This window comes from Furipterus horrens, unplaced genomic scaffold, assembly GCF_987537825.1.
Source record: "Furipterus horrens unplaced genomic scaffold, mFurHor1.1.pri manual_scaffold_2, whole genome shotgun sequence".
In the NCBI taxonomy this organism is placed as follows: domain Eukaryota; kingdom Metazoa; phylum Chordata; class Mammalia; order Chiroptera; family Furipteridae; genus Furipterus; species Furipterus horrens.
The window spans coordinates 191,821,861-191,847,479 of record NW_028327172.1 but is presented as its reverse complement, the minus strand read 5'-3'; the positions used below and the strand labels follow the sequence as shown (position 1 = coordinate 191,847,479).

The 25,619-nt window shown below is 37.0% G+C and overlaps 2 protein-coding genes across 6 annotated transcripts in view; one reads left to right on the top strand and one right to left on the bottom strand.

Moving 5' to 3' along the window:
* Window positions 1-9,652, bottom strand: part of LOC150020193 (uncharacterized) — a 23,538-nt gene extending 13,886 nt beyond the window's left edge. For 4 of the 5 annotated variants that reach the window (XR_016509114.1, XM_090266939.1, XM_090266938.1 and 1 more), the window contains exon 1: window positions 9,288-9,652. Coding sequence is in view for 3 of the 5 variants with exons in the window: in XM_090266939.1 (XP_090123065.1) it covers window positions 9,288-9,501 (214 nt within the window). In the remaining 2 variants the exon portion in view is untranslated. Of the gene's footprint in view, window positions 1-6,592; window positions 6,723-9,287 lie in introns of all 5 variants that reach the window. The other variant, XR_016509115.1, reaches the window with a different exon arrangement.
* Window positions 9,482-25,619, top strand: TMEM33 (transmembrane protein 33). The gene is made up of 7 exons (XM_090266937.1): window positions 9,482-9,544; window positions 12,437-12,531; window positions 12,989-13,176; window positions 13,892-13,959; window positions 14,918-15,051; window positions 20,182-20,265; window positions 24,118-25,619. The coding sequence occupies exons 1-7, from the start codon at window positions 9,500-9,502 to the stop codon at window positions 24,245-24,247; spliced, it is 744 nt and encodes a 247-aa protein (XP_090123063.1). The 5' UTR covers window positions 9,482-9,499; the 3' UTR covers window positions 24,248-25,619.

The following is a 25,619-nucleotide window of genomic DNA, read 5'->3' as shown; positions in this document are numbered from 1 at the left end:
GTATATTTGATAAGTTGTCTCACTACTGTTAAAAGATAACTTAGGGCATATCAAATATTTTAAGTTTATTTGAGCAAAAATCAATTCAAATCAGGCAGCACCAAGCCAGAAGTGGTTAAACACACTGCACTGATAGGAGCTAGAGGAGAGACTTTAAAAAAGAAAAGGCCGAAGCAAAGCAACACAATTATTTGATAAGCTATACCTTAAACATTTGCTTTATTTGGAAAAGTCTAGTTGGCTGTTTGTGACTGGTTGTCCTCAGGTTTTGCCTTCTTAACCTTGAGGCATTTACAGAATAAGGTCTGGATGGCTAACATAGGCTAAGTTACTAGAACCACCTCAGTCTAATGGCTTCCATGTTTAATCAATTTAACCCTCCCAAACAGGCTCATCAATGAAGAGAGTAAAGAAGTATACCTGGGGTGGGAGGTTGGGGTGGGGGTTAGACAAATTCCAGTTGTTAAACAAAAACTAAAAAAGAAAGGGGGATTAAATATCATCTATACATTGAATGTAATACAAACAAACACTATTTGCAATGTGTCTTGATAATCTCTGTATTTAATAGCTAATACTAATCACTAAAAGCTCTTACAGAAATAAATATCTTGGCAAAGTGGCTTCAACTTCTTCTATTATGATCTAGGTATATTTTACACTGTCCCTAAATTGCCTGAAACAATGTCTTGCAATCCATTAGCATCTAAAGCCTGCAAGGATGATACAGAAATGGAGAAAATACAGTCTGCCTTTGAGATACTTTTGCTCAAGGGCGAGAGAGGCTACAGAAGAAGAAAATCTAGCTGTTACTAAAAATGAGCCCAGTTTGTAAGAAAAACTATAGCACAATTTGATAATTTGTTACCCCTTATTTCTATCCATTAAAACAAATGACTTTTTTTTCTTTGAAACCTTTCTAGAATCTCCATTGTAGGCCTACATCTGCAGTCCCTTTTAGTCTATCTTCAGCACATCTGAGAATGCAGAAAAAGCAGAGAGAATGAAATCAAAATAACTCAATTATTAGAATAATATGATTAAGGTGATTCAGTCAGCAAAATGAAGTCAAACTATTAAAAAGAGTTTTAATGGGGAGCATCATCTTTCATAAGTCAGGAAAGCAAACCCTGGACCTTTTGGAAAGCGAGCTGGTTTGTGTCCCTTTTTCATTTATCTTCATTTAGCAGCTTCGTAGAGCCCTTGCCTGGCAGTTTCTACATCGGTGTGGGGTCTAAGGTTGTGGAACTGATTGTTCCTCCATCCTTCCCTCATATATTCACTTAGCTTTTTTTTTTTTTCTGCTTTGAAATGAAAGGGAAAGGAAAATTTTCAACTCGTAAAAAAAGACTAGCATCAAAACATAATTTTAACCCTTAAGCATAAATTTTTAAAACTCCAACCAACCAATAATAATGGAGAATAATAAAAGGCAAACAACACAACAGACAAAGAAGCTACAGAATAAAAAACCAGAATGGCCAATAAAGTTCTGAGAAGATGCTCAGCCTCGCTGCAACTCAGGGAAATGCAGATTTAAACATAAATGATATACCATTTCATACACATAAGATTGGTGAGAACTAAAGTTAACACATGAAGAAACACTTAGGGGAGAAGATTTACAATTACCTTAATATGCAAAGTTGAAGATACCCTATGTTCTACCCATTTCACTTCTAAATATTTACTCTAGGTAAACTCTCATGCAAAGCTGTGCTTTGCAGAATTGATTTTAAAGGTGAAAAACTAAATGTTTCTCATTAACAGGACATTAATTTTTGTAATTCATTAATAGAATATTATAGGATAGCTAAAATAAATGAATTAAACCTAGGTGTACTAATGTGCATACATCTCAAACATGATGATGACTGAAGAAATTAGGTTGCAAGAGGATCCATGAAGTATGGTGCCATCTATGAAAAATGTAAAAGAATATAAAAATATACTATAATCAAATATGATTGTCCCCCAGATTTCTTTTATTGCTGTTTCCCCGTCTAGAACTTACACAATCAAATCATGCATTTGGTTTTAAGACTTTGTATATTCTTTTAATTTGAAATGGCTCTCTCACCTTTTATGATGGTACAGTGTAAGAGTACAGGCCAGTTATTTTGTGGAAAGCCTTGCATTTTTATTTTTATTTATCTCGTGTTATTGTTTTACTTGTTACCTTGTCTCTTCACATTTTCTGTAAGCTGGAAGTTAGGTCTGGAAGGGCTTGATTAGATTTGGAATAAATATTCTGCCAAGAATTTTTTATAGGGGATGTGTGACTATAGTATTACATCACTTCAGGAGACAGTGTCAGGATAACCCACTATGTTTGTGATGCTAAATTTGACCTCTTGGTTAAGGTTTTAACTTCCATGCCACTTATGCGAAAGATTCATTTTTCCCTTGTAATTAGCTTTAAAAAAATCTTTAGTAATACCTTGGAACCGTGTCAATATTGTACCCTATCAACATTTCAACCAAAGATTTTAGCATCCAGTGAAGAGTCCATTATTAGTATTATTTTCTTACAATTTTAAAAAATATGTTTTATTGATTATGCTGTTACATTTGTCCCAATTTCTTTTCCCTCTGCTCCCCTCCACACAGTGACCCCCTCCCTCCAATTGTCCACCCTTTTAGTCCATGTCCATAGGTTGTGCATATAGTTCTTCTCAACATCTTCCTGTCTCCTCCACTCCCTCCTACTATGCTTCTTAATTCCTGTACCATCTCCCTCCCTTTTCTCCCTCCCCCCTCTCTGCTGACCTCCCCTCAATATGTTCCCCATACCTATAGTTCTTTTCCCACTCTCGTTGCCTACTTAGTTTGCCTTTGTTTCGATTCCCTAGCTTCTGTTGTTGGGTGTTGTGATGCAGTTTTCATTTTAATGTTTATAGCTTTGATCCTCCTTCTTCTAAACCAGTCTCTTTAACATCCCATATAACAGTGGTTTGGATCTGATGAACTCCTTCAGTTTTACTTTCTCCTGGAAGCACTTTCTCTGCCCTTCTATTCTGAATGACAGCTTCGCTGGATAGAGTATTCGTGGCTGTAGGTTTTTGATTTTCATTACTTTGAATATTTCTTGCCAGTCCCTTTTTGCCTGTAGGGTCTCCCTTGAGAAATCAGCTCATAGTCTAATTGAGACTCCTTTATACATAATTCTTTTCTTCTCTCTTGCTGCTTTTAAGATTCTCTCTTTATCTTTAATTTTTGACACTTTAATTATAATGTGTCTTGGAGTGGTTCTCCCTGGGTCCAGTTTTTCCGGAACTCTCTGTGCTTCCTGAATCTGTAAGTCTGTTTCGTCCCCCAAGTTAGGGAAGTTCTGGTTCATTATTTTTCATTTAATTTTTCAATTTCTAGTTCTTCTTCTTCACCTTCTGGCAACCCTGTAATTCTAATGTTTGTTTGCTTATAGCTGTCCCAGAGGTTTCTGATCCTCTACTCATATTCCTCACTTTTTGTTTCCTCTTTCTGCACTGGTTGACTGTTTGTTCCTCCCTATGTTCTGATTTGTTGACTTGATCCCTGGCTTTCGTTTCCTCACCACTTGTCTCGTACGTGTTTTCATTCATTTCAGCAGGACTAGCCTTCATTCCTTTCTCGTCTTGTTCAATATCTTTTGTTAATTCTGTAAGCTGCCTTATGACTATAGCTCTGAACTGAGCCTCAGAAACTTTTTCTATTTATTCATCGGTTAATTTTTTTATTTGCTGTTTGATTAGCTTCATGACTGGTATCTCAATCATTATTCCTGTCATTCTGACCGTTTTTGTTTATCTTTCCTTCTTGGGTGGGGCTGTCACACCTCCTACACTATCAGGTGCAGCGCCCTGAGCACTCATCACAACCCGGCGGCGACCTTTTTTATCACACTGTGGCGCTTTGTGTGGGGGCGGGGGTCCAAGATTGATTCCTGCTGATATTCCCTGCTGAGAGACCAGGAGCCTCTTCCTCCATCCCTGCGCCCTCTGGGTCTCACAGTCTGAGGCAATGGGGGTCTGCCTTCCCCAGCGTTACAATCGCGAGCTGATGGGTCTCGACTGCAGCCAGGACTGCTCCCCTGGCATTTTTCGTAGTCCCGTCCCTATCCCTGCTGCTGCCGTGGACAGCACAGCCCGACATCTCTGACCCGGTTTCGCCCCTCCTACCCATCCGATGAGCACCACTGGTTTATAACTTCATACGTTGGACTTCCATGTAGCTTTATTTTCTGGAATTTCTGGTTATTTCTGGTTTTGCGGTAGTTGTATTCCTTCTTAGTTGTGGAGGCAGACAGAGCGTGTCAGTCTAAGCCTCCATCTTGGCTGGAAGTCTCTCTGACCATTTTTTAATAAATTTATTTTTTAAATTGAGTAGTTAAAAATTAAATTATAAATAGCATATATAAGATTATCAACCAAAAGTCCTCCACCCTCTTCTACTCCCTATTGTTAACAGTTTCTCATGTTTCCTTCCTGAAACTTAAGACTTTGATAATATAAAACAGATTATAATACAAGAGTGGATTAAATAGGTGCCCTCCTAGAATAGCAATACATTCATTCAATTATTTTAATAGGGAATTTTTCTGGTGAGAAAAGAAGAGACTGGCAATAGTGTCACTGGGCACTAGGACTGAGAGCATCTAAGTTTAAAGAGAATTCTGATACCTATAGGAAGGAGAGGGAGGCCAGAGAATATCACAAAGGCACATAGAAATATGCTGGAGTAAGCTCATATTGGCTTGCAAGAGCTGATTATTAAGTTTTAAGAATTTTGTGAGGCCCTCGCCAATGTTGCTCAATTGGTTAAAGCATTGTCCTGTACACCGAAAGGCTGGCGATTCGATTCCTAGTCAGGGTATGTATAAGAGGCAACCAGTCAATGTTTCTCTCTCTCTTTCTTCCTTCCTCTCTTTCTAAAATCAGTAAACATATTTTTTAAAAAGAATTTTGTGAGCTAGTTGTTATGTACAGACATTATTAAAATTTGTATAAATTTCCAATAAGTTACATTAAAAAAATAAATATTTTAAACTCATTACTTCCTAATTATTGTTTTACTACATCTTACCATTATTTATGCTCTTGATGTTATTTATATCTATTGTATCTGCACAATGGAAATATATAATGATATGCAATGCACATCTCTTCCCCACTCCATGTTTAGTAACATTATGTTAGTAATTGAAATAAGTTATGCTAAGAGCATTTACACCATGGAAATATCAGCAAACACTACACACCAGGACTTGATTTATTGTTTCTTTTTGATCGTTTAGACTCAAAAATGATAGAGAGAATGTTAACAGCACAGATTCAACCTACAAGTGTTACACTGTGAAGAGCATTTTAAAATTGAGTAAATATTTTTCTAGTATTCAAAAACTAGTATTCAGTCCAACAAAAAAGTTGATCACATTAATGTTGGAAGAGTAAACTTTCCTTCTTTCTTTTTTATTTTATTTATTTATTCTTAGAGAGAGGGAGAAGGAGGGAGAAAGAGAGGGAGAGAAAGATTAATATGAGAGAGAAACATTGATAGGTTACATCTCATATGCACCCCAACTGGGGATGGTCCTGGCGCCCAAGCATGTGCCCTTACTTGCGATTGAACTGGTGACCTTTTGCTTTGCAGGATGATGCTCAAACAACTGAGCCACACTGGTTAGGGCTGAACTTTCAATATATGTCTTGATTGTTTCGCTTTCATTTTATTCCTTAACAAAAATGTCAAGCAATAATCATGAAATTACACTGGTTCTTCAATGGCAACTACATGTTGCTACAGAATCAATAGTCGGCAAAAATCAAAAGTATTGTGTGAGAATCAATTGGCTATATGGAATTTACGATAGAGGACACTTTATATTTTGATATTTTATAATAAGAATATTCCTTAAATCAGTAAAACATATTACATATGTGTGTGTGTGTGTGTATATATTGCTATGGATTGAATTGTGTCCCTCCAAAATTGATGTGTTGAAGCTCTAATCTCTAATGTGACTATGTTTGGATGTACAGTAGTCCCTCTCTATATCGCGGTTCTCTTATTGCGGCTTCACTGTATCACGGGATTTTTAAAAATATATTTAATTATTTATCGTGAATTTTTCAAAATATCGCGGGATTTTGTGGTACTGTATATGTATGTTGTTAAAGTTACGTAGATTTAAGAGTGTAGAATGTGTTTAAGAACATAAGTAGTGTTTATAAAAGTTTGGGCAAGGTTAATAAGGGACTAGGAACGGTTTATAAGTGTGAGAAGGGTTTATAAAGCCTTAATATATATATAAAGACTAAAATAAATGTAAGGTTCCTACTTCGTGGATTTTCACCTATCGCGGGGGGGTGGTGGTCTAGAACATAATACCCTCGATAAGTGAGGGAATACTGTAGTCTTTCAGTAGTAATAAAGGGTCATCATAAGGGTGGGGCCCTAGTCTGATAAGAATGAGTGGTCTTATTAAAAAAGGAAGAAATATCTCTTTCTCCCCCAACCCCTTTCTCACACAGACACCCACCTAGGAAAGGCCATGTATTCACAATGAAAAGGTAGCCACCTAAGTCAAGAGAAGAGGCTTCAGAATGAGACCTACCTGCTGGCACTTTGATCTTGGACTTCCTAGGCTCCAGAATTGTGAGAAAAAAATCCTTGTTGTTTAAGTCACCCAGTCTGTGGTATTGTGTTATGGCAGCCCAAGCATTGACACACACACACACTCACTCCTGGTAGGTATAGAAATAATAACAAGGAGTGTCATAGAATGGTAACTGCTCTAAAACTAGGAAGTAGATGATAGTGAGAAGTGCAGAGGAGGTAGTATTTTACCTCAGCTAGGCAGATAGGTAATCCAGGCTAGAGATTGGTCAGTGGTCTTACAAACACAGAGGTTAACGTGGCTTCAAGAGGGCACCATTTGACTTGTCAGCTACAGCTAACTGACACCTGGGTGCCCGTGGATATTGGCAGAAAACCACATATCTAAGAGAGCCAGGATATTATATAGGTCCATGTTTTTCAAGTGGGGTACCAGCTTTCCTGTATATCTCTAGTCAGCTTTGTCTCCCCGTGCTCCTCAGATTTTTTTTTCTCAATCCCCCTTCTTTAAAGCTCTTCTCTAGCTCTCACACAATAACTTTCCCTCTCCAGCACACTTGTTACAGAACCCCTGGGCTGCTCCAGTTGAAAACAAACCCATGGACTCTTTAGTTAGGGGCCCGATTGCCCGCCGCCAAAATTATAACTCTCAATACCAGAGTTTGGTGAAAAGAAAAAAGAATTGTTTATTTAACAGTTATATAGATTTAGTTACTTGCGGATTTCTGTTATTAAGTCTTATGCTCTTTAAAACACCCACAAACACATATCCTTGCCTCCCCCCCCTTCCAAACCAGGCTAGTTTTAGGGAAGTCACAGAAACCGTTTCCCTACTTTCCAAACACAGTTCAGTTTTACCAGCAGCTGCCAATCATTCAATCTGATTGGGGAGGTCCTTTCTGTGCTGTGGTGCCCTCCAGCTCTCAATGCAGGATCGCCTGGATTCTCAGCCTCCTTGCAAACTGCCTTCTTCCTGCAAACCACGTGGATCTTCTCTCCTTCTCAGAACTGCATGGCGAGAGCCTCTTAAAGCAGCCTGGAGACTCCTTCTCCAAGCCACATGGAGCAGGCCCCTTCACCAAGCCACGTGGAGGGAGCACACGAGAGAGCAAGAGAGCGAGAGCGAGCGCGAGCGCGCGAGTGAGAGCCCGAGTCAGAGCGCCAGAGTGAGAGCCAGAGTGCCAGTGAGAGCCAGAGCCCGAACGAGAGCTTGAGAGAGTCCCAGAGTGAGAGCACAAGCGAGAGTCAGAGCGCCAGAGCCAGAGCCGGAACGAGAGCTTGAGAGACCCCGCTAAAATGTCTGCAGCTGCTTATATATCCCTGACTGCGTCATCTGACGCAGTGGGCGTTGCAAACATTTCTGACCATTCACAGACCCTTACGTAGGCTCTGTGTGCTTTCCATACCATCCCCTGGTTCAAGACTCCTCCCATCTGCCTGAGGCTTTGGATGCATTAAAGCCATTTGCATAAGAAAGACAGTAGCCACCAGCCTCAGGCATGTGGAAGCATTTGAAAAGCTGCTTACTTCTCCCCATCCCCCAGCAGCAAACTCTGGGGATTTTTGGACTCCCCTGTTTCTGTAACACACTCATACCTTAGTCAGTCACCAAATCTTGGATGGCCTCAACTCATCGTTCCTCTTCTCTTCCCCCAGAACATTGCCTCTGTTTAGAATCTTATCACTTTTATATTCTATACATTTGCAATGCCGTCCCGCCCCGCTCCCCACCCCACACGCTCCCCCATTAGTCTCCTGGCTTTTAGTTTGCCCTTTTGATCACCTTCTATCCGGTTACCAGAATGATCTAAATCTCACAATGTCACACTTCCGTTTGAAATTGTACCCTGGTTACCTGGATTGCAGGGTTAAGTTCGGACCGTCTCTCGAGCACACCTGCCTGATTCTCTAGCTCAAATCTTTCACAGTCTCCCTCACGGGCACCTCCATTCTGGCCACACTGAACTACACACCTGACTCTGTCTTGTTGTTTCATGCACTTTCTGGTGCTATCTGGAATCCCCGCTCCACTTAGTCAACATCTCCTTGCCCTTCAAAACTTAGGGCCAGAATTACCTTTCCCAGATCCCTCTGATTTAGGTCCCCACTATTTGCTCCCTGTAATGAACTTGGCCTCTGTGATACTAAAGCACTGTGCTGTGATTTTGGTTTAATTGCCCGTCCCTCCCGCAGTCTGTGTTATATTCATAGTTTTATCCTCCATGCGAAGCCTGGCTCCTGTCACATAGCAGGCCTCCTTAAGTCCTTGTTGAAAGAATTAATTTCACAAGTACGGAGAAGCATAGAGCTTAATGAACCCCAGGAGGAAAACAGCAAAGAAGACCTTCCTGAGCCTGCCACATTAAGGAGTAGAGAGATCTCGTGGTCTGGACATGGCAGAAGAGACCCTTTGTGAGCTAGGAGTGAGAATAAAGTAGCTTCGCCGGCTTCGCTTTTTAACTTGTGATTGAAACGAGAACTACATTTCCCGTTGCGCCCCGGGGCACCGCTCCAGGTTTCACGCTTCATCACCGCCCCTTCCCCACGGAAGTGAAAGGAGCACTTCCGATTCCGGCAATAACCCGGCGCCGGCTTTAGAGCAACCCCGTTGGGCCTTGTTTCGTAGCTCCGCCTTCGCTCAGGTCTTTCTAGAAACCCAGTTTTGCTCTTGGCGGTGCCAAACAGGTACTTACCGGGCAGTGCTGGTGTCCGCGGGGGCGGTCCGCTGCACTGGTGCTGGGGAGAATCTTCCTCCGTAGAGGGCTGGCGTTCCCGCAGGGCGCTCCGAGCTTGCGGCTCGGGGTAGGAAAGCCGGTTACCGGAGCTGTGGCCCCTGCGCTGACATTTCTTTCTTTTCTCTTCCCCATTGAAGCGTCCCAAACGCGCGCGCGCGTGTGTGTCCCCCATGGCGGATACGACCTCGAATGGCCCCCAAGGGGCGGGCGCAGTGGTAAGTGAGCGGGCAGGGTGGGCTGGCTCGATTTGCAAGTTTGTAAGGAGCAGGCGGTGTTGCAGCTAGGGTCTGAGGCACTCCAGAAGCTCATTGCTTTCAGGACTGGAAATAGTGAGTTGGGCGGGGTGGGGTGGGGCTGGGCGTCGGGGGAGGGGGGGACCTTGATCGAAGATTTAGCGACAGCTACAACTTTTCCTTTTCGGAAGCGACGTCAGGGCCGTGGGCGGGCCGGCCGGGAGCAGGTGGCCCACACCTGTGTGCTGTGGAACTCGGGCCTTGCCTCTTCCACCCCTCGGTCTCTATCCTCATTCCTAGGTCCCAAGGGTAAAGGTGCCACCTGAGATTGTGCCGCGGCACTCCCTCATTCCGTACACGCGTGCCGGCAGGAGAACGTTTCTGCCCATTTTATGCTGTTACATAGAAACTGCGCCAAGGGAGGAGAGTGATCTTTTTCTTTCTTTCCTTTCGTCATTCTTTACAAAGGGAAATATTATGCTTCTGTAAATTTTTTATCCCTAAGATGCGGACCTACTACTTTACTAGTTATTTGTACCTAAAGCATTATATTGCCCTCTAATTTTAAATACTATATGAGTCTGTGAATTGAGCGTCACTTTTTTTTTTTAAAACATTTTCGGCATCTCTATTTATACACTTGATTTTTCATTTAATTTGCAGAACTTTTTGAGAGTTAGTTGCATCTGTCATGATTGGTAACCCATAAATACAATACAGTCATCACTGCAGTTTTTGGAGTTAAATTTGGGAGATTTAATGTTGATACATGTTGAAACCTAATATTCAATCCATATTCAAATTTCCTCAGTTGTCCTTTAAAGCTGCTTTGTCCTCATCCAAGATTCAATCAGAAAGTATGCATTACCTTTACTGGCCTTTAGCCTTTTTAAATCTAGAACAGGTCCCATGACTTCCTTCTCCCATTATTGTCTTTCAAGAGCTCAGACCTGTTGTTCTCCAGAATACTTCTCAAATTGGAGTTGCCTGATTTTATTTTTACCCTCTTGTTGACTAGATTCAGGTTAAACATTTTAGCAGGAATATTACATAAGTGATATTCTGTCCTTTTCAGTGCATTATATATATTAGGAAGCATTTTATGTTGATTTACTCCATCATCAGAGGTACTAAATTTGATTATCTGGTTAAGGTGGTATCTGCCGGATTCTCCATTGTAAAGATACCTTTTTTGCCTTCGTTATTTAAAAATAATCTGATGTGGTACTTTGAGACTGTGAATAGTTTTTCACCCAAAGATTCATTGATTTTTTTTTTCCCCTGGACACTCTTAACTGGATTGGGCAGTTCATGCTTTAAAATTGAAACCAATGCACCTTTTTAAGTAATTTCTTATTGTGTAATAAAATATACATAAAAATGTACAAAATGGAATGCACAGCTCAATGATTTAATCACAAAGTAAACACCCTGAACAAATAGGTTTTAAAGAAAATGTTCTAGCTCTGACTGGTGTGGGTCAGTTGGTTGAGCTTTGTCTTGCAGACCGAGAGGTCTCTGGTTCAATTCCTGGTCAGGGCACATGCCTGGGTTGTGGATTCTGTCCCCTGTCAGGGCTCATGCAGGAGGCAACAATTGATGTTTCCTTCTCATATTGATGTTTCTCTCCTTTCTCCCTCCCCTTTATCTAAAAATAAATAAATAAAATCTTTAAAAAAAAATAGCTAGAATACAAAATGCCAAAATCTTATCACGTAGTATAGATAAATATATTTTTGTGAAACTTTTGCTTATATATCCACATATGTTTGTGTTAGATCTTTTTAAAGTTTATTTTATTTTAGAGAGAGGGGAAGGGAGGGAAAAACGGAGAGAAACATGGATGTGTGAGAGAAACATTTATCAGTTGCCTCCCCCAACAGGGGACCTGGCCTGCAACCCTGGCATGTGCCCTGACCGTGAATCAATACAGCAACCTTTCTGTTCTCAGGCAGGCGCTCAAGTCCACTGAACCACACCATCCGGGGCTGTTAGTGTTAGATCTTGATGTAAAACTTATTTATGTAGGTCTTATCAAAAAATATAAAAACCACTTTAGAATTTGAAGGTGATTTTGAACGTGGAACAGATTTTAAGTTATTGCACTAGTAGAGATGGCCACATCTATTGGCAAAAAAGCAGCAAAGAACCAGAGAATGGGAAAAACTGGAGAAGAAAGTGGTATGGAAGTTGAATCTAGGGCCACTGAAACCAGGAAAAGACTTGCAGGGGAGCTCCCAGGGGATGAGAAAGTCATAAAATCAGAGGCAGATGCCATGTAATACCTGACAGCCACGTTTTGAGCACCTAGAGTACCTCAGGCCCTGTGTGTGCGTAGGCAAGTCATCCATAAGCTGGATTCAGTGGTGAGAGGCTGTTAGCATGGTTTTACAGTTCTCCTTTGTAAGGTTTATTTACTCCAAAGTGGCCTTGTATAATACCTTTTTATTCAGATCTGAGACATACTTGAATTTGAGATTTTTCTAAGAATAGGCATTATAGTCCAATTGAGAGCAGTTGGTTCTTAATAACTTTCTAAAAAATAGATGAAGTCATTATTATAAGTGTAGAAGGAATACAGACAACTGTAGTTAAACTTCTGGTCAGGTTTTTTTCCCTAATTAGTCTTTTTGGTATTTTTTGTTTAAGTACTTTCTGTGCTTTTCATATCAAAACTCTTAAGAGGTGTTTGGGACTTGTTGGGTGAAACAATTGCTTTAAGAGTTTTCATTTAATCTTAAAACAAAAACAAAAAATTGTATTGTTACAGAATCATTAAAACATTTTGAGTAGGAATAAAACTATGTAATCTTCATCCTTAAAAATATAATTTGCAGCCTTCATTTACTACAGTATTTTCCTTTTTAAATTCAGCAATTCATGATGACCAATAAACTGGACACAGCCATGTGGCTTTCTCGCTTGTTCACAGTCTACTGCTCTGCTTTGTTCGTTCTGCCTCTTCTTGGGTATGTATTCTATATTGCTGCCTTTGATATGCAGTTGTTCAGTCAGGTCTTATGGAATATCTTTGAGGTTCAAGACTTATTAAACTACGTGGGATTAAACACAAGTCTTGTCTTTAAGGCACTAATAACAATGTTACTAACTGGAGGAATATTTTATATTATGTGCTTTGTGGAAACTAACATCACATTGAAAATCTGAGAGAACATGCATATGTGGAAATGAGTTCATATTTTTTGAATGTTTGAGTTTTGAACTTAAGAATGACTGCTTTATAGAATTCAGTTGTGACTATATACGAAGTGATGCTTCTAAGAAGGTACAATAGATTCTAGTAATGTTTTCTATTTATAATTAAGGAATTGATTTAAGTGTTGTGCAATTATGATGCAATTCACAAAGGAGGAAGAGGCATGGTAGTTGTTTGCGTCTCGCGATAACCTCTCTGGTAATTTGCAGGTTGCACGAAGCAGCAAGCTTTTACCAGCGTGCTTTGCTGGCAAATGCTCTCACCAGTGCTCTGAGGCTGCATCAAAGATTACCGCATTTCCAGTTAAGCAGAGCATTCCTGGCCCAAGCTTTGTTAGAGGACAGCTGCCACTACCTGCTGTATTCACTCATCTTTGTCAACTCCTACCCTGTTACAAGTATCCTTTGGTACCTTTTTGACAATGAAATTGCCTATTGCTATGGATAGAGTAGAAAATAAGGTCACGTGGATAATCTCTAGAGCCAGTGAGAATGAAATCACTCATTTGGAATTTGTATGTTTACATATTTCAGTAGTGTTGTGGGGTGATAATACGCATTCTACAAAGAAAAAATGATAGAAGGGAGGGATGGAGATGGGCAGGGCTGTATAGTAGGTTGGGGAAGCACTAGGTGAACTGTTAAATAGGATTTTATGCTGTAGGACCTTTGATATGCTAAGGTACAGTGGGAGACTAAAGACTTCTAGTATTTCCTAAACTTAATTCTTTTAATTGTTATTTTCCTCTTGTGGATCATCCCTCAGAAAGAAAGTGTTTTGTTCTTTGAGAAGTGCTGCTCTTAAAAGAGTTCTTGAATATTTATGATACAATTATACATAATGGAAGCACAGTAAAATGTATCTTTGAGACTAAATATCACCTATTTTAGATAATAATTCTTAAAAGAGAACGGGAGGAAACTGAAGTTTTTTGAGCACCTGTTTTGACATTATAGACAAATTTGACATTTAGTCTTGCAACACTGGAAAAAAATTATCACTGAACTCATTTAGCAGATGCCATTTCAGATCTGTATATTTGGACATAATACGTGGCTTGTTTGCAAAGTTGTTGATGAATTTTGAATGTTTTCCTTAATTGTTTTCTTCAGTGAGTATTTTCCCAGTCTTGTTATTCTCTTTGCTTCATGCTGCCACATATACAAAAAAGGTCCTTGATGTAAGTTAAACTATGCTAGCTTTTTTTGTTGTTTGTTTTGTTTTGTTTCTGTTTTTTTAACTCCCAGATTACAGCCAGTTGACATGAATTTGAACTCTGAGACATTTTGGCTTTTGTCACAGAAGTTTCTCTAATCCTTACACACTTGTCCTAAATTATTTAGTGATTTGAAAGTTTTAAGTTTGGAATATTTTATTTACATTTCACAAAATAGTACATTTTATAGATAACAAATTTGACTTAAAATTACTCACCCCCCCCAGTTGCCCCAGCAATTTTTCTGAAATTTGAAATAGATTTCTTCATTATTGAAATGAATCAAATCTTACGTTTGTTCTGTCAATCTTTAATATGTGAGATAAGTAGAGTATACTGAATTTCTTTTACTCTGATGTTCAGAACTGCTACTTTCCTAAAATTTCTCATTCCTGGGTTGGAACATTAAACCTAACTTAAGTGTGCCAGTTAGCTTAACTGCATATTCACTGAAATTTGAATTTAAGTATCCAAATTTGCCTTGTGTTGGCCTTTTTCTTTATCTCTGTAGTTCTTTGGTCCCAGGAGTAATTAATTGGACTTGGTAATTTCTACCTGTGGTTAGCTAAGGAGTCACAGATACTTTAACTGTATTACTGGGTAGTCAGATTTCGTTATGGTCAGAGAGAAATAACTACCATGTTTGTGAAATAATCTAATCTTAGAAAAATGAAGCCTCTAAGACTGAAAAGGATTTGTATTAAAGTTTTTCTTTTTAAATCTTCCAGTACACAAAGTATGATCATGGAGGAAAACACACTCACTTATGTCCTTAAATAGTTTCTGTACTTTATATCATCGTTTCCAAATAATTGTCTTTTGGTTGTATGGCCTGTTGAATATACTGTTTATCAAAAGAAAGAAAATAATTGAGTGATCAGAAGTGCTTTGTTATTTTAACATTTGTTTTCTTATGTTTTAGGCAAAAGGTTCAAATAGTATACCTCTGCTGAGGTCCCTCTTGGATAAATTGAGCGCTAATCAACAGAATATTCTGAAATTCATTGCTTGTAATGAAATACTCTTGATGCCTGCTACAGTTTTTATGCTTTTTAGGTAAGAATAAAAATACATTTACTTTGGGAGGCTGATAAATATAATAAATATATTAACTCAAGTGAACATAACAAATATATATTAAATACATAATAAATATATATCATATGGTAAGTATATAATATATATAAATATGTTAAATCAAATTTTATACTGCTTAAATCTGTTGAAGTAAGTACTGATGTGTAGAGCTAGATGGAGCATAGCAATTCTTTTCACTTTATAGTGGAGAACCTGACACATTAAACCTAGGTACATGACTTATTTTCATTTTTTGTGATTTATCATTTAACATTTAGAAATTTAATTTCAGAATAACTACCTTTGAAAGAATCTGGGGAAGTCTAGGTTAGTCCATTCTTCTATTATCGAGATGGTTTTTTCTTATACCAGAGAAAAATCTAAAAAAATTATAGACTGGTATTAATTATTGCCTATTACCACCTCCATTTTTGTATCTTAATTATAGGAGTAATGCAAAAAAGAACTTAACGCATGAATCTAGAAAGTATTTTTACAAATGAGAATATTAGAAAAGTAGAGTATCAACCACTCCATTAATATTCTTGCATTTAAGGTTTTTTTTCTTATTTATTTTTTATTGTTTTTCCATTACAGTTGTCCTATTTTCCCCCCATTGCTCCACTCCCCAGCCCACCCCCTCTCCCACAGTCATTCCTCACCCCATTGTCCATGTCCATGGGTCACTTATACATGTTCTTTGACTAAACCCTTCCCCTACATCTCCCCCTTCTCTTTCTCCCTCCCTCCTCTGCCCTGATAACTGTTATTCTGTTCCTTGTTGAATTTTGTTCATTTGTTTGTGTTGTTCCTTAGTCTCCTGTATTAGGTGATATCATATGGTATTTTTCTTTCATTGCCTGGCTTATTTCACTAAGTGTAATTCTCTCTAGTTCTATCCATGTTGTCACAAATGGCAGGAGTTCCTTCTTTCTTTCTGCTGCATAGTATTCCATTGTGTAAATGTACCACAGTTTTTTGATCCACTCATCTACAGATGGGCACTTAGGCTGTTTCCAGCACTTGGCTATTGTAAACAGCGCTTCTATGAACATAGGGGTGCATAAGTTCCTTTGAATTGGGGTTTCAGGATTCTTTGGGTATAATCCCAGCAGTGGAATCGCTGGTTCAAAAGGCAGTTCCATTTTTAGCTTTTTGCGGTAATTCCATACTGTTCACCATAGTGGCTGCACCAGTCTGCATTCCCAGCAACAGTGCAGTAGGGTTCCCGTTTCTCTACATTCTCGCCAGCACTTGTTGTTTCTTACATTTAAGTTTTAAAACTACATTTCTGCCTGGATTATTGCTTTTTTCAATTTTTAGTTTCACAAGTATTCAGACACTACAAATAAAAGCTAAAATACCATTTGACTGTGAATCCCAGTAGTAATGCTATCCTCCCCTACCTAGAGGGTAAGGAGTTTGATAATGTGTACATGTATGTCGTCCTTTAAAAATGGTTTTGCAGCTCTGACTGGTGTGGCTTAGTTGGTTGGGCGTTGTCCAACAAAGTGAAAGGTCGCCAGTTCGATCCCCAGTCAGTGTACGTGCCTGGAATGTATGTTAGTTCCCAGTCGGGGCACATATGAGAAGCAACTGATCAATGTTTTTCTCTCACACAGATGTTTCTCTCCCTCTCTTTCTCCTTTTCTCGTTCTCTAAAAATAAAATCTTTTTTAAAAAATGTTTATGCAAATAGAAAATATATATTATGGGTGTGGGGTTTTGTTTTTATTGTATATCAAAAGTTGTAATGCATTGTCTGCATCTTGTTTTTTCTGCTCTATTATAGTCTTGTTTTTGTGACTTATTTATGTTGACATACAGAGTTCTTATTTGTTTAATTTAGTGGCTGTAGTGTTCTATCGTGTTAGTATGCTACATTTTATTTCACATTCCCTTGTTGATGGACATTCATTTCAAAATACTTTGTGTCAGTGTTTTCTCTTAACATCGATACCTGAATTGATTTTGCTGAGTCTATTATATTTAATAGACCACTGAGAGATTGTTATTTAAAGTGTTTATTCTATCTGTATTCCATAATCTTACTAATTTCCATAATCTTATAACATTTTTGTTTATGAAATATCTTAATATTTATTGCCTGAGGAAAATACCTGACAGTTACTACTTTCTTTAGCAATCTCTTTTCAAACTAGTAAGAGTTTTATAGATTTCTTCATAGAAGTATCTGTTCCATTCTTTTAAGTAATGTTTTCCTCTGAAAAATCCAGCATCACCAGATATTGCTTAAGTTGTGAGGTCCTAGCTAGATAATATAACCTAAATAAAGTCTGGAATGGTATAATGGGAAAGACTTACTCTTGGGTGTTAGGGACCTGGATTCTAGTTGATTTGACCATTAACTTAACCTTCTGAGCCTTGATTTTCCACATTTAAAATACTAGTAGTAGTTGAAATAATTAATTTCCTAAAATCCTTCCAACTCATGTGGAATGTAAGATTTGAGCAGCTGTATTTGTCTGTATTCTACTCTCAAACTTTTGCCCTAAGAGTTAGTTCATCTTTCTTTTGTGATTCTGATGAGGCACTTAATAAACACTTTTAGTAAAGGTGTTTTTTTGCCCTCTTTCTTATTTTTCTTGGTTCACTTCTTGGTCTTGGGTCACCAAGTTCTGTGATTTGCTTCATGTAACTGGATGAGAGTTAAAATGTAGATACCAAAACTACTTTGTATGAAGATAATTAATACCTACATCTGATAATTCTGTTTAACAAGCAAGATAATTTATTCTCTTAAATCAGCTTAATATAATGAAATGCTGAGATGTCATGCGCCCTTAAACAAACACTTCATTTTGGAAACTGCAGTTAATTTTTTTTGGAGTGAAATGTTTTGACGTACTGGTACATTAACTCAGTTGTGCTACTTAATCTTTTATTTAACTACTGCTTATGTACAAAGTGATTTTAACCTTTCAAGATGACTGTAAAGGTGATGAGAATTTACCAGAAATATGAAAATAGAGAAATCACTTTGTTATTCTAAAAAATTAAAATAAAGTTATAAAGTTTTATTTAACCCCTAATAGGAAAAGGTATTAATGATGTTAAGTATGTCACTTGGATATAATGCAAACTATAAAATTAAAAACCATTAAAAAAATTATTTTTTTAAGATTTTCTTTTTAGAGAGAAAGGGAGAAAGAAAGAGAGGGAGAGACACATCAATGTGTAGTTGCCTCTCACGTGCCCCCAGCTGTGGACCTGGCCCGCAACCCAGGCATGTGCCCTGACTGGGAATCAAACTGGTGGCCCTTTGGCTCACAGGCTGGTGCTCAATCTACCGAGCTACACCAGCCAGGGCAAATTATTATTTTTTAAGTGAAACCTTGGTAGAAGCAGTACCTAATATTAAAAGGCTTTATTAAGTTAAATTTGTAGTAGTAATGCTTAAAGCTTTGTACGAGTTTTTGAATGAACATAAAATAAGAGTTTACCATACACATACATGCACACATGTTCAGAGACAAAAGAATGACCATCATAGCTTTATTTATTCATCAGCTTGTTCTGTAATAGTACATGTGTAAGATAGAATACCTGAAGCTGTAAAAAGAATGAGGTAAAATTGATGTGTTGTTATAGGGGATGATCTCCAAGATATAATAAATTTTAAAAGTTTGTTAAGAACTGTATGGTGTTCCACATTTATATTTTGGGGAGTGTTTATGTGTTTGAGGGCATATATATATTTCTTCCTGCCTTAGTTTCTTCATCTTTAAAATGGGAATGAACCCTGACTGGTATAACTGTGGGTTGGGTGTCATCCCACAGACCAAAAGGTAACCTGTTCAATTCCTGGTAAGGGTACCTGCCTGGGTTGCAGGTTCAGTCCCGGTTAGGGCCTAGTGAGAGGCAGCTGATCGATGTTTTTCTTGCACATCGATGTTTCTCTTACTTCTCTCTCCCTTCTCTCTCTAAAAATAAATAAATAAAATCTTAAAAAATAAAGTGGCAGTGATAATACCACTTCCTTCCTAAAGTTGTTAAAATGGATTCAGTGAGTTATAAAGTGAGCACTGTATCAGTGTCAGTTATTAGATATGCTTGTTGTATATAATTTCTTGAGGGATAGAGATGCTGCTGTAAACTTGGATGATAGAAAATTTGTTTGTTCATTGAATATTCTTTCCTATCTTTTCTTCTATAGTATGTATATTATTTATTTCTTCAATTTTAAAAGTTAAAGATTGATCACAGGATTTTTTGGGGAAAATTAATGATACATTTGTAATTGTGTGAACTACTTTTACTGTGAAGGTAATAATATCACGCAATTTAGAAGAAGAGGCTAAAAAATTAACCGAAGAACCAAACATTTTGCATCATAATGTACTTCCTCACAAAAACATATAGCCATATATATAGTCCTATAGTCTGCTTTCTTCAAACTTGTATAGCTTTCAGAATCAGGATTTTAAATACTTGCATACTAAAGCCATCTAATTAGCATAGTATAATTTACTTAGCTCTGCTACGTGTCTGTGTTGTTGCTGTATTTTATTTGTAGTTATTTGAGTAAATATCTTAATATAGGTAGCTTTTACTAGGAAAGAATTCCAGGCTTAAAATTTCATAGACATATATATGACTCTTGAAGTACTCTAATTGTGCTTTTTAACTAAGGAAAATAATTAGAATAGGGTATGTAAATTTATAAGTGAGCCTGTGTGATTTTTATTAGTGTTTTTTTATTGTTGTGTATATAAAAGGAATGACTTTTTACATTTTAATACATTACAAAGTTTTAAAACTTGATTATCAATTATTAGTAATTATGGAAGCATTTATATAGAGCATTTATATAAATTTCTGGTTTATTTAATAGCTTTTAAAAATTAAAAAGTAAAACATGCATGAATACATGTTTATATAAATTTAAACAGTAACATTTTACTCTATTGATCATATATACATTTTGTATTTCCTTTTTAAGAATAACTTGGATTTAAATATGATCGGTAGTACTGTGATCATTTGATGAGTAAAGACACATTCTCCAGTTAAATTGCCTTTAAGTTTTGAGAGTATGTGTATGAATTGATAATGTATATTTATTACTTTTGTATTTGTTTATTTTAGTGGTCAAGGGAGTTTGCTCCAGCCTTTTATATACTACAGATTTCTTACTCTCCGATACTCCTCTCGAAGAAATCCATATTGTCGGTAAGCTGGTGGTTAGTTAAAACCTGTGACTTTTATATTATTTAGCTTTTATGTTAGAATTTAGGAGCAAGCACTTTTTTTGTACATTTAAGTTCAAGGCCTTAGAACTATCTAGGGTTGGTGAGAAGGTGGTTGGTTGTATTTCTTTTCAAAAACTGAGACTGGAGTTATCTTGACCACCTCTAAAAGAGTACTGAAGCGTAAGGAATTTAAAGATGTGTAAGACATAAGTCCCACTCTTAAGGAATTTTCCTAGTTGAAGAAACAAAACACATGTCAGATAATAAAAGAGGGAAGCAATAGTACAGGATGTAGTATTCATAACTCAATTTATGATTAATTGTCGTATGTTTACTTACCATATCAGTACTGTAGTCCACAGGAGGGAGAAATCATTGAGCCAGAATATAGAAGAGTCCAGGGGAGTTTCACAAGATAGAGACTTTAATTTGTTTGGAAGGAATAAAGCCTTTGAATAGATGGTGAGAATGGGTGAACATTTTAGGTAAGATGACAGTAGGAGTATAAGTTGAGACGTGAGAAGGTACAGCCATGTCTAAAGGGCATGAGTAGACCTGTTTGACTATTAATGGAGATTTTGAATGGTGGATGATTGGAGCAACAAATAAAATGGTATCTTGGAGTCATATCATAAAAATTTCCTGAGTGTCACAGTAGGAAGTATGGAAATTATCTTTTAGAAGATGGGGATGATGGTTTTGATGTGATCATCATAATCTTCTCAGGTAGCCTTGTGCAGAACAGTTTGGAATGGAAAACTAAAGAAGAAAATTATTTTAGTGACTTACTCCAGCATTCAGGAATGGAGGCTTAAATTATTTTACAGTAAATTATGCATGTTTATCTCAAAAGTTAGAGTAAAACTAAAAGGAGTAGCTGTTTTTAATAGCATCTTAAATGTGTTGTTCAGATAACATTGTTAACATAGTTTTTGTTTTCAAGTTTAAAATAAATTAAGCATGTAGCAGAATTAAGCCAGAAATCCAGTGAGTACAATAGCATGATCTCTATTGTATTTTTGCATGCAAAGTAAAAAGAACTAAATTTGAGCTGTGGTCCATCATTTGCCAGGTGTGTGACTTTAGACAAGTTATTTACATTTTAATTTGTTCATTGGTAGAGGAGAAAACTTGGGGAGAAATAAAGTAATGTTTAAAAACTGCTTAGATTCTATTAGGTTCTTAATAGCTTATTTTCCTTTTTCTGTTATTCTGATTCTTCTCCTTTGAGAGTTTTTATGCTTTCTTAGGCAATATCCTCACAATATTTCCCAAAATAAAGTTTATTTACTTTAGTCATAGGTTCTTAATGAGTCCCTGTCACAAATAAACCTTCCATTTTACTTGGTTCCATGAGTGTTCGCCCTTTTTCTTCCTGGTGCGTGTGTTCACTTCAGACATTTTCTGGTTCCCTGCTGTCTGTTTTTATCAACAGATTTGTTTTGTTTCTCTGCTTCTTATGCCTCTTCTCTACTCACAGTTTCCCACATCCTCTTAAATAAGATCAGAACAAATATTTATTGAGAAGTGTCCAGTGAAATAAAAAAGAAAGGATAGCAGTGGATCAAGGTAACAGACATCGCACATAAGCACACATTTTAAACAAAACAGTGGAAAGGTAATGGAAAATATTTGCGCTTATAGATATCGATATATGTGCTGTAAAACCGCAGTTTCACACTACACTTTGTTAAGGGTTTTGAGACTGTCTCTATGGCCAGTTGGTACAATTTTTAACTATCATGATATTTATTCTCAAGTTAGTGGTATCACTACTTGCAGATGTCTAGTGTAGACTGTCCAGAGCTGTGCTAATACAATAGCCATTGGCCATGTTTGACCGTTTAAATAAAAATTTATGGAATTCAAAACTCAGTTCTTGAATTATACTAACCACATTTCAGGTGCTCAAAAACCATTTGTGGCTGGTGGCATTTTGGTCATCACTGAAAGTTCTGTTGTCAGTGCCTGTCCCAAGTAACTCTGTGGCTTCATTTAGATTGTGTCAGGGATAGAACCAAGAAAGGAAGTAGCCATGTGACTTTGGGCCAGCCTCTTTCAGCCACATCTGTAGCCTGAGGGGACTGATTTGACTAGAGTATTTTTCCTGTACCTTCTAGCTTTATTCATTAGATTCATTTATTCAGAAGACAGGATTGTGTGTTAGTGATAACTCATTTTTGTACTATTGAAATATCCGCTTTCTAGTAATTTAAAGCTAAGTGAATTAGACAGCTATATATGGCAATATGATGATGAAGGTGCTGCTGTGAAAGTACGGAGAACAGAGGGAGATGGATGAAAATTCATGGAGGAGGTGATAATATAAGTCAAGTCTTTTGAAGTATTACTGCTGGCAAATGGGTGCCTGAAAGTGCTTGGCATAGCAGTACTACATGTTGCTTGAGCTGAGGAGAAATATATAGGAAAATAATAAAGATCTGTGCCAAGAAAGGTAGGTGGAGTAGATCGTGAAAGTTTGAATTTTATTTCGAAGTAGGAAGAGCACTTGAAATTTCAAATGTGGAGGGGTTAAGAACATGATAAACTCTGATTTAGAAATATCATTCCAGAAGATGGATTACAGGTTCACAAGAGGAGAAAAAGATAGACCAGTTTGGGGGCTGTTAGAGTAGTCCAGAGCCTGAACTAATTCCCTGGTAAATGAAAAGGAGATAAATGTGAAAGATATTTAGGAGGGTAGGAAGGTAGGGTCTGGGGAAGAAGAGGGAGACAAAGAAGATCTCCAGGTTTCAAGCCTGGGAACCTAAGAGAGTTGGGAGTAGTGGGCAGTGATGACGAGAGGACATACAAGAAGGGGCAGGCTTTTGGATAAGTATGAGTATTTCCAATTTTTTTTCCTGTCTTTGCATGAACTCATATTACATCCTTTTTATTTTTTTGAAACACTAGATGACTTCTTTTTCCTAACCATAGAAATAACACAGAGGATACAGAAAGATAGAGCAAGAGTTGTCTTATACAGGATGAGTCAGCTCATAGGTGAAAACTGTGAATAGTCAAAAATTACCCTTGCTGCTCCTTCAAATTACTTATCAGTTACAGTATATATGATATTGTGTCTACTAGCTTGTACAATATATGTGTGATGTGTACAGTATGTCACCAAGTACTTTGTAGGCAACCAGCACAGTTAAGGCAAAGGCAAAGTCTATGATCTATTTTGGGCACAAACATACAACATAACTGAAACATGGGAGTCATGGCAGAGAGGAACAGGAGAAGAAGCCGAAAATTTGAACGAAACCAGATTCTGGAGGGCTTTAGTCTGAAGGCAGACAAGTGTCAGTTTGATCAGTGGAATGATCCAACTGGAAAGTAACATCCATTGAGCATCTTCTGTGTTTTCTCATTTAAACTTCACTATTACTCTGTGAAGTACATACTCCTATTTTACAAATGAAAGCTCTAAGAGGCAGTATGTTCATTTAAGGAAAAAGTGTGTGGGATTGCCATCTTATATAATTTTCACTTTCTTGCCCTCTTTTTTTTAGAACTAGTTGAATTTGCCTGAGTTAAATGTGAAGATGATGTGATTCTACTATAAAACTAAAAATCATCCCTAACCTCAGCCCTTCAGAGATAGCCATTTATTGAATGCTTTTGTTAAATGAACTTTTCTCCCCAAAAAGACAAGTGTTGATGTGAGAATTTTATTTTGTGTTTTCCAGGGAAAACTGTTGGCAGTTCATTCTAGTTATTTCTTTTACTTCAGATTCTTTAATGTCTGTGGGAAATTCCTTCAGCATTTGCTTTGCATTCTGTTGCTTTTTTTCTTGTGTTTCTGAAAGAAAACTATTTTATCTTGCAGGACCTTGTTTAATGAATTGAGGATTATTGTTGAACATATAATAATGAAACCTGCTTGCCCACTGTTGGTGAGAAGACTTTGTCTCCAGAGCATTGCCTTTATAAGCAGATTGGCACCAACAGTTGCGTAGTTTAATATCCAGCTAAGTTAAATATAATATAAATAAGCATTATTAGCAGCTGATACTTCTGCTAGGGGTTGTTAATTCCAGGTGTAAAACTGACCTCAATCCAATTTGCATAAATTCATCTTGATGGAAAAATAACATTTTCCTGGCATATTCAATCAAGCCTTTATAAAAAAAGTTTCTAAGAAAATTCTACCCTGTTGTGTTGTTAATGGTTAAGGAAGTTTGTATTTTGTAATAAATGTATCAAATTTTTTTTAGATGCTGCTGTGCCTTTATCATATATGTTTATTTCTTTGTAACAATAGCTCTAAAATTTGTTTCAACCTAATTGGGAACCTGAATTTATTTCTGTCTGGCATTAGTTCATTATGGTAACATCTACATATGTGAATTCAGTATATTTTGAGACAGTATTTTGCCATTTATGAATTTGGGTGATGATTTAAACAACATTTCCTGTTGTATTTGATTTCAAATTGTTGTAATTTTGGATGCGCTGTTATAAGAGGAATTCTGTATGTGTCTGTGCTTTTACCTTCCAAAATTTTATTTCTGTTAATATTTCTGTAGATTTGAAGATTTTTTAAAAGGCTCAACTGTAAGCTTGTTATTCGCCAATTAGGTAAATATTTGAGATCACCTAACCATTTTACACCAGAAAGCAGTAGTCATACAGCTTCCTTAGCTAGGAAATCCTTCTTCTACAGTGTGAACACATAGGTTATTAGTGTTATTATAGTTTACACAACTACCTATATCAAATTCTTGACCACCGTTTTTCTCAGTTTCTTAGCCTTGAATTTTCATAGACAATTGCAGCAGTTCAGGTACCTTTGAAAGGATTGTAACCGAAGATGGATCATATGGCTATACTTAGTATCTGTTCTGAAATAATAATGAAGATTATCCTGTAGATTCTTTACCCATCAAATCTGATTTAAAGGTTAAATGGAAATGTTTATAGGTAAGGTAATTTATTGGGAATGGTGCCTGAAGAGGGGTTTTAAGGGAATAGTGTACATTTCAGTTTCATAATGGATAAGTTTGGGTGAATTAGATATATTATGCAGCTGTGATTTGAGTTGTATAATATGTTAAATCCTGTTGAGCTTCTATCAGCTATAAAATTTATTTTGATATTTATTGTTGCATGATTAGAAATGTTTAAAACATAGCAAAAATTCTAGTGCAGAGTAATACAATGGTTTTTGTAACCAATTTTCTTCTGTCTGCATGTAATTTGGATTTCTCAAATACATTCAAAGGTAACTTATTAGTAACATCAATTTTTTTGTTCAACTTTCCAATCTATTGAAATGTGATATTTACTTGATAGTTCAACCATAACCAGCTCTCTTTGTAATATTTTTCT

What these genes read in the sequence shown, in the direction of transcription:
- TMEM33 (XM_090266937.1), top strand. Translation starts at nt 9,500, where the DNA reads ATGGCGGATACGACCTCGAATGGCCCCCAAGGGGCGGGCGCAGTG. An exon ending in CAACTCCTACCCTGTTACAA is followed by an intron (nt 13,177 to 13,891) that starts GTATCCTTTGGT and finishes TGTTTTCTTCAG; the next exon opens with TGAGTATTTTCCCAGTCTTG. An exon ending in CGAAGAAATCCATATTGTCG is followed by an intron (nt 20,266 to 24,117) that starts GTAAGCTGGTGG and finishes TTTATCTTGCAG; the next exon opens with GACCTTGTTTAATGAATTGA.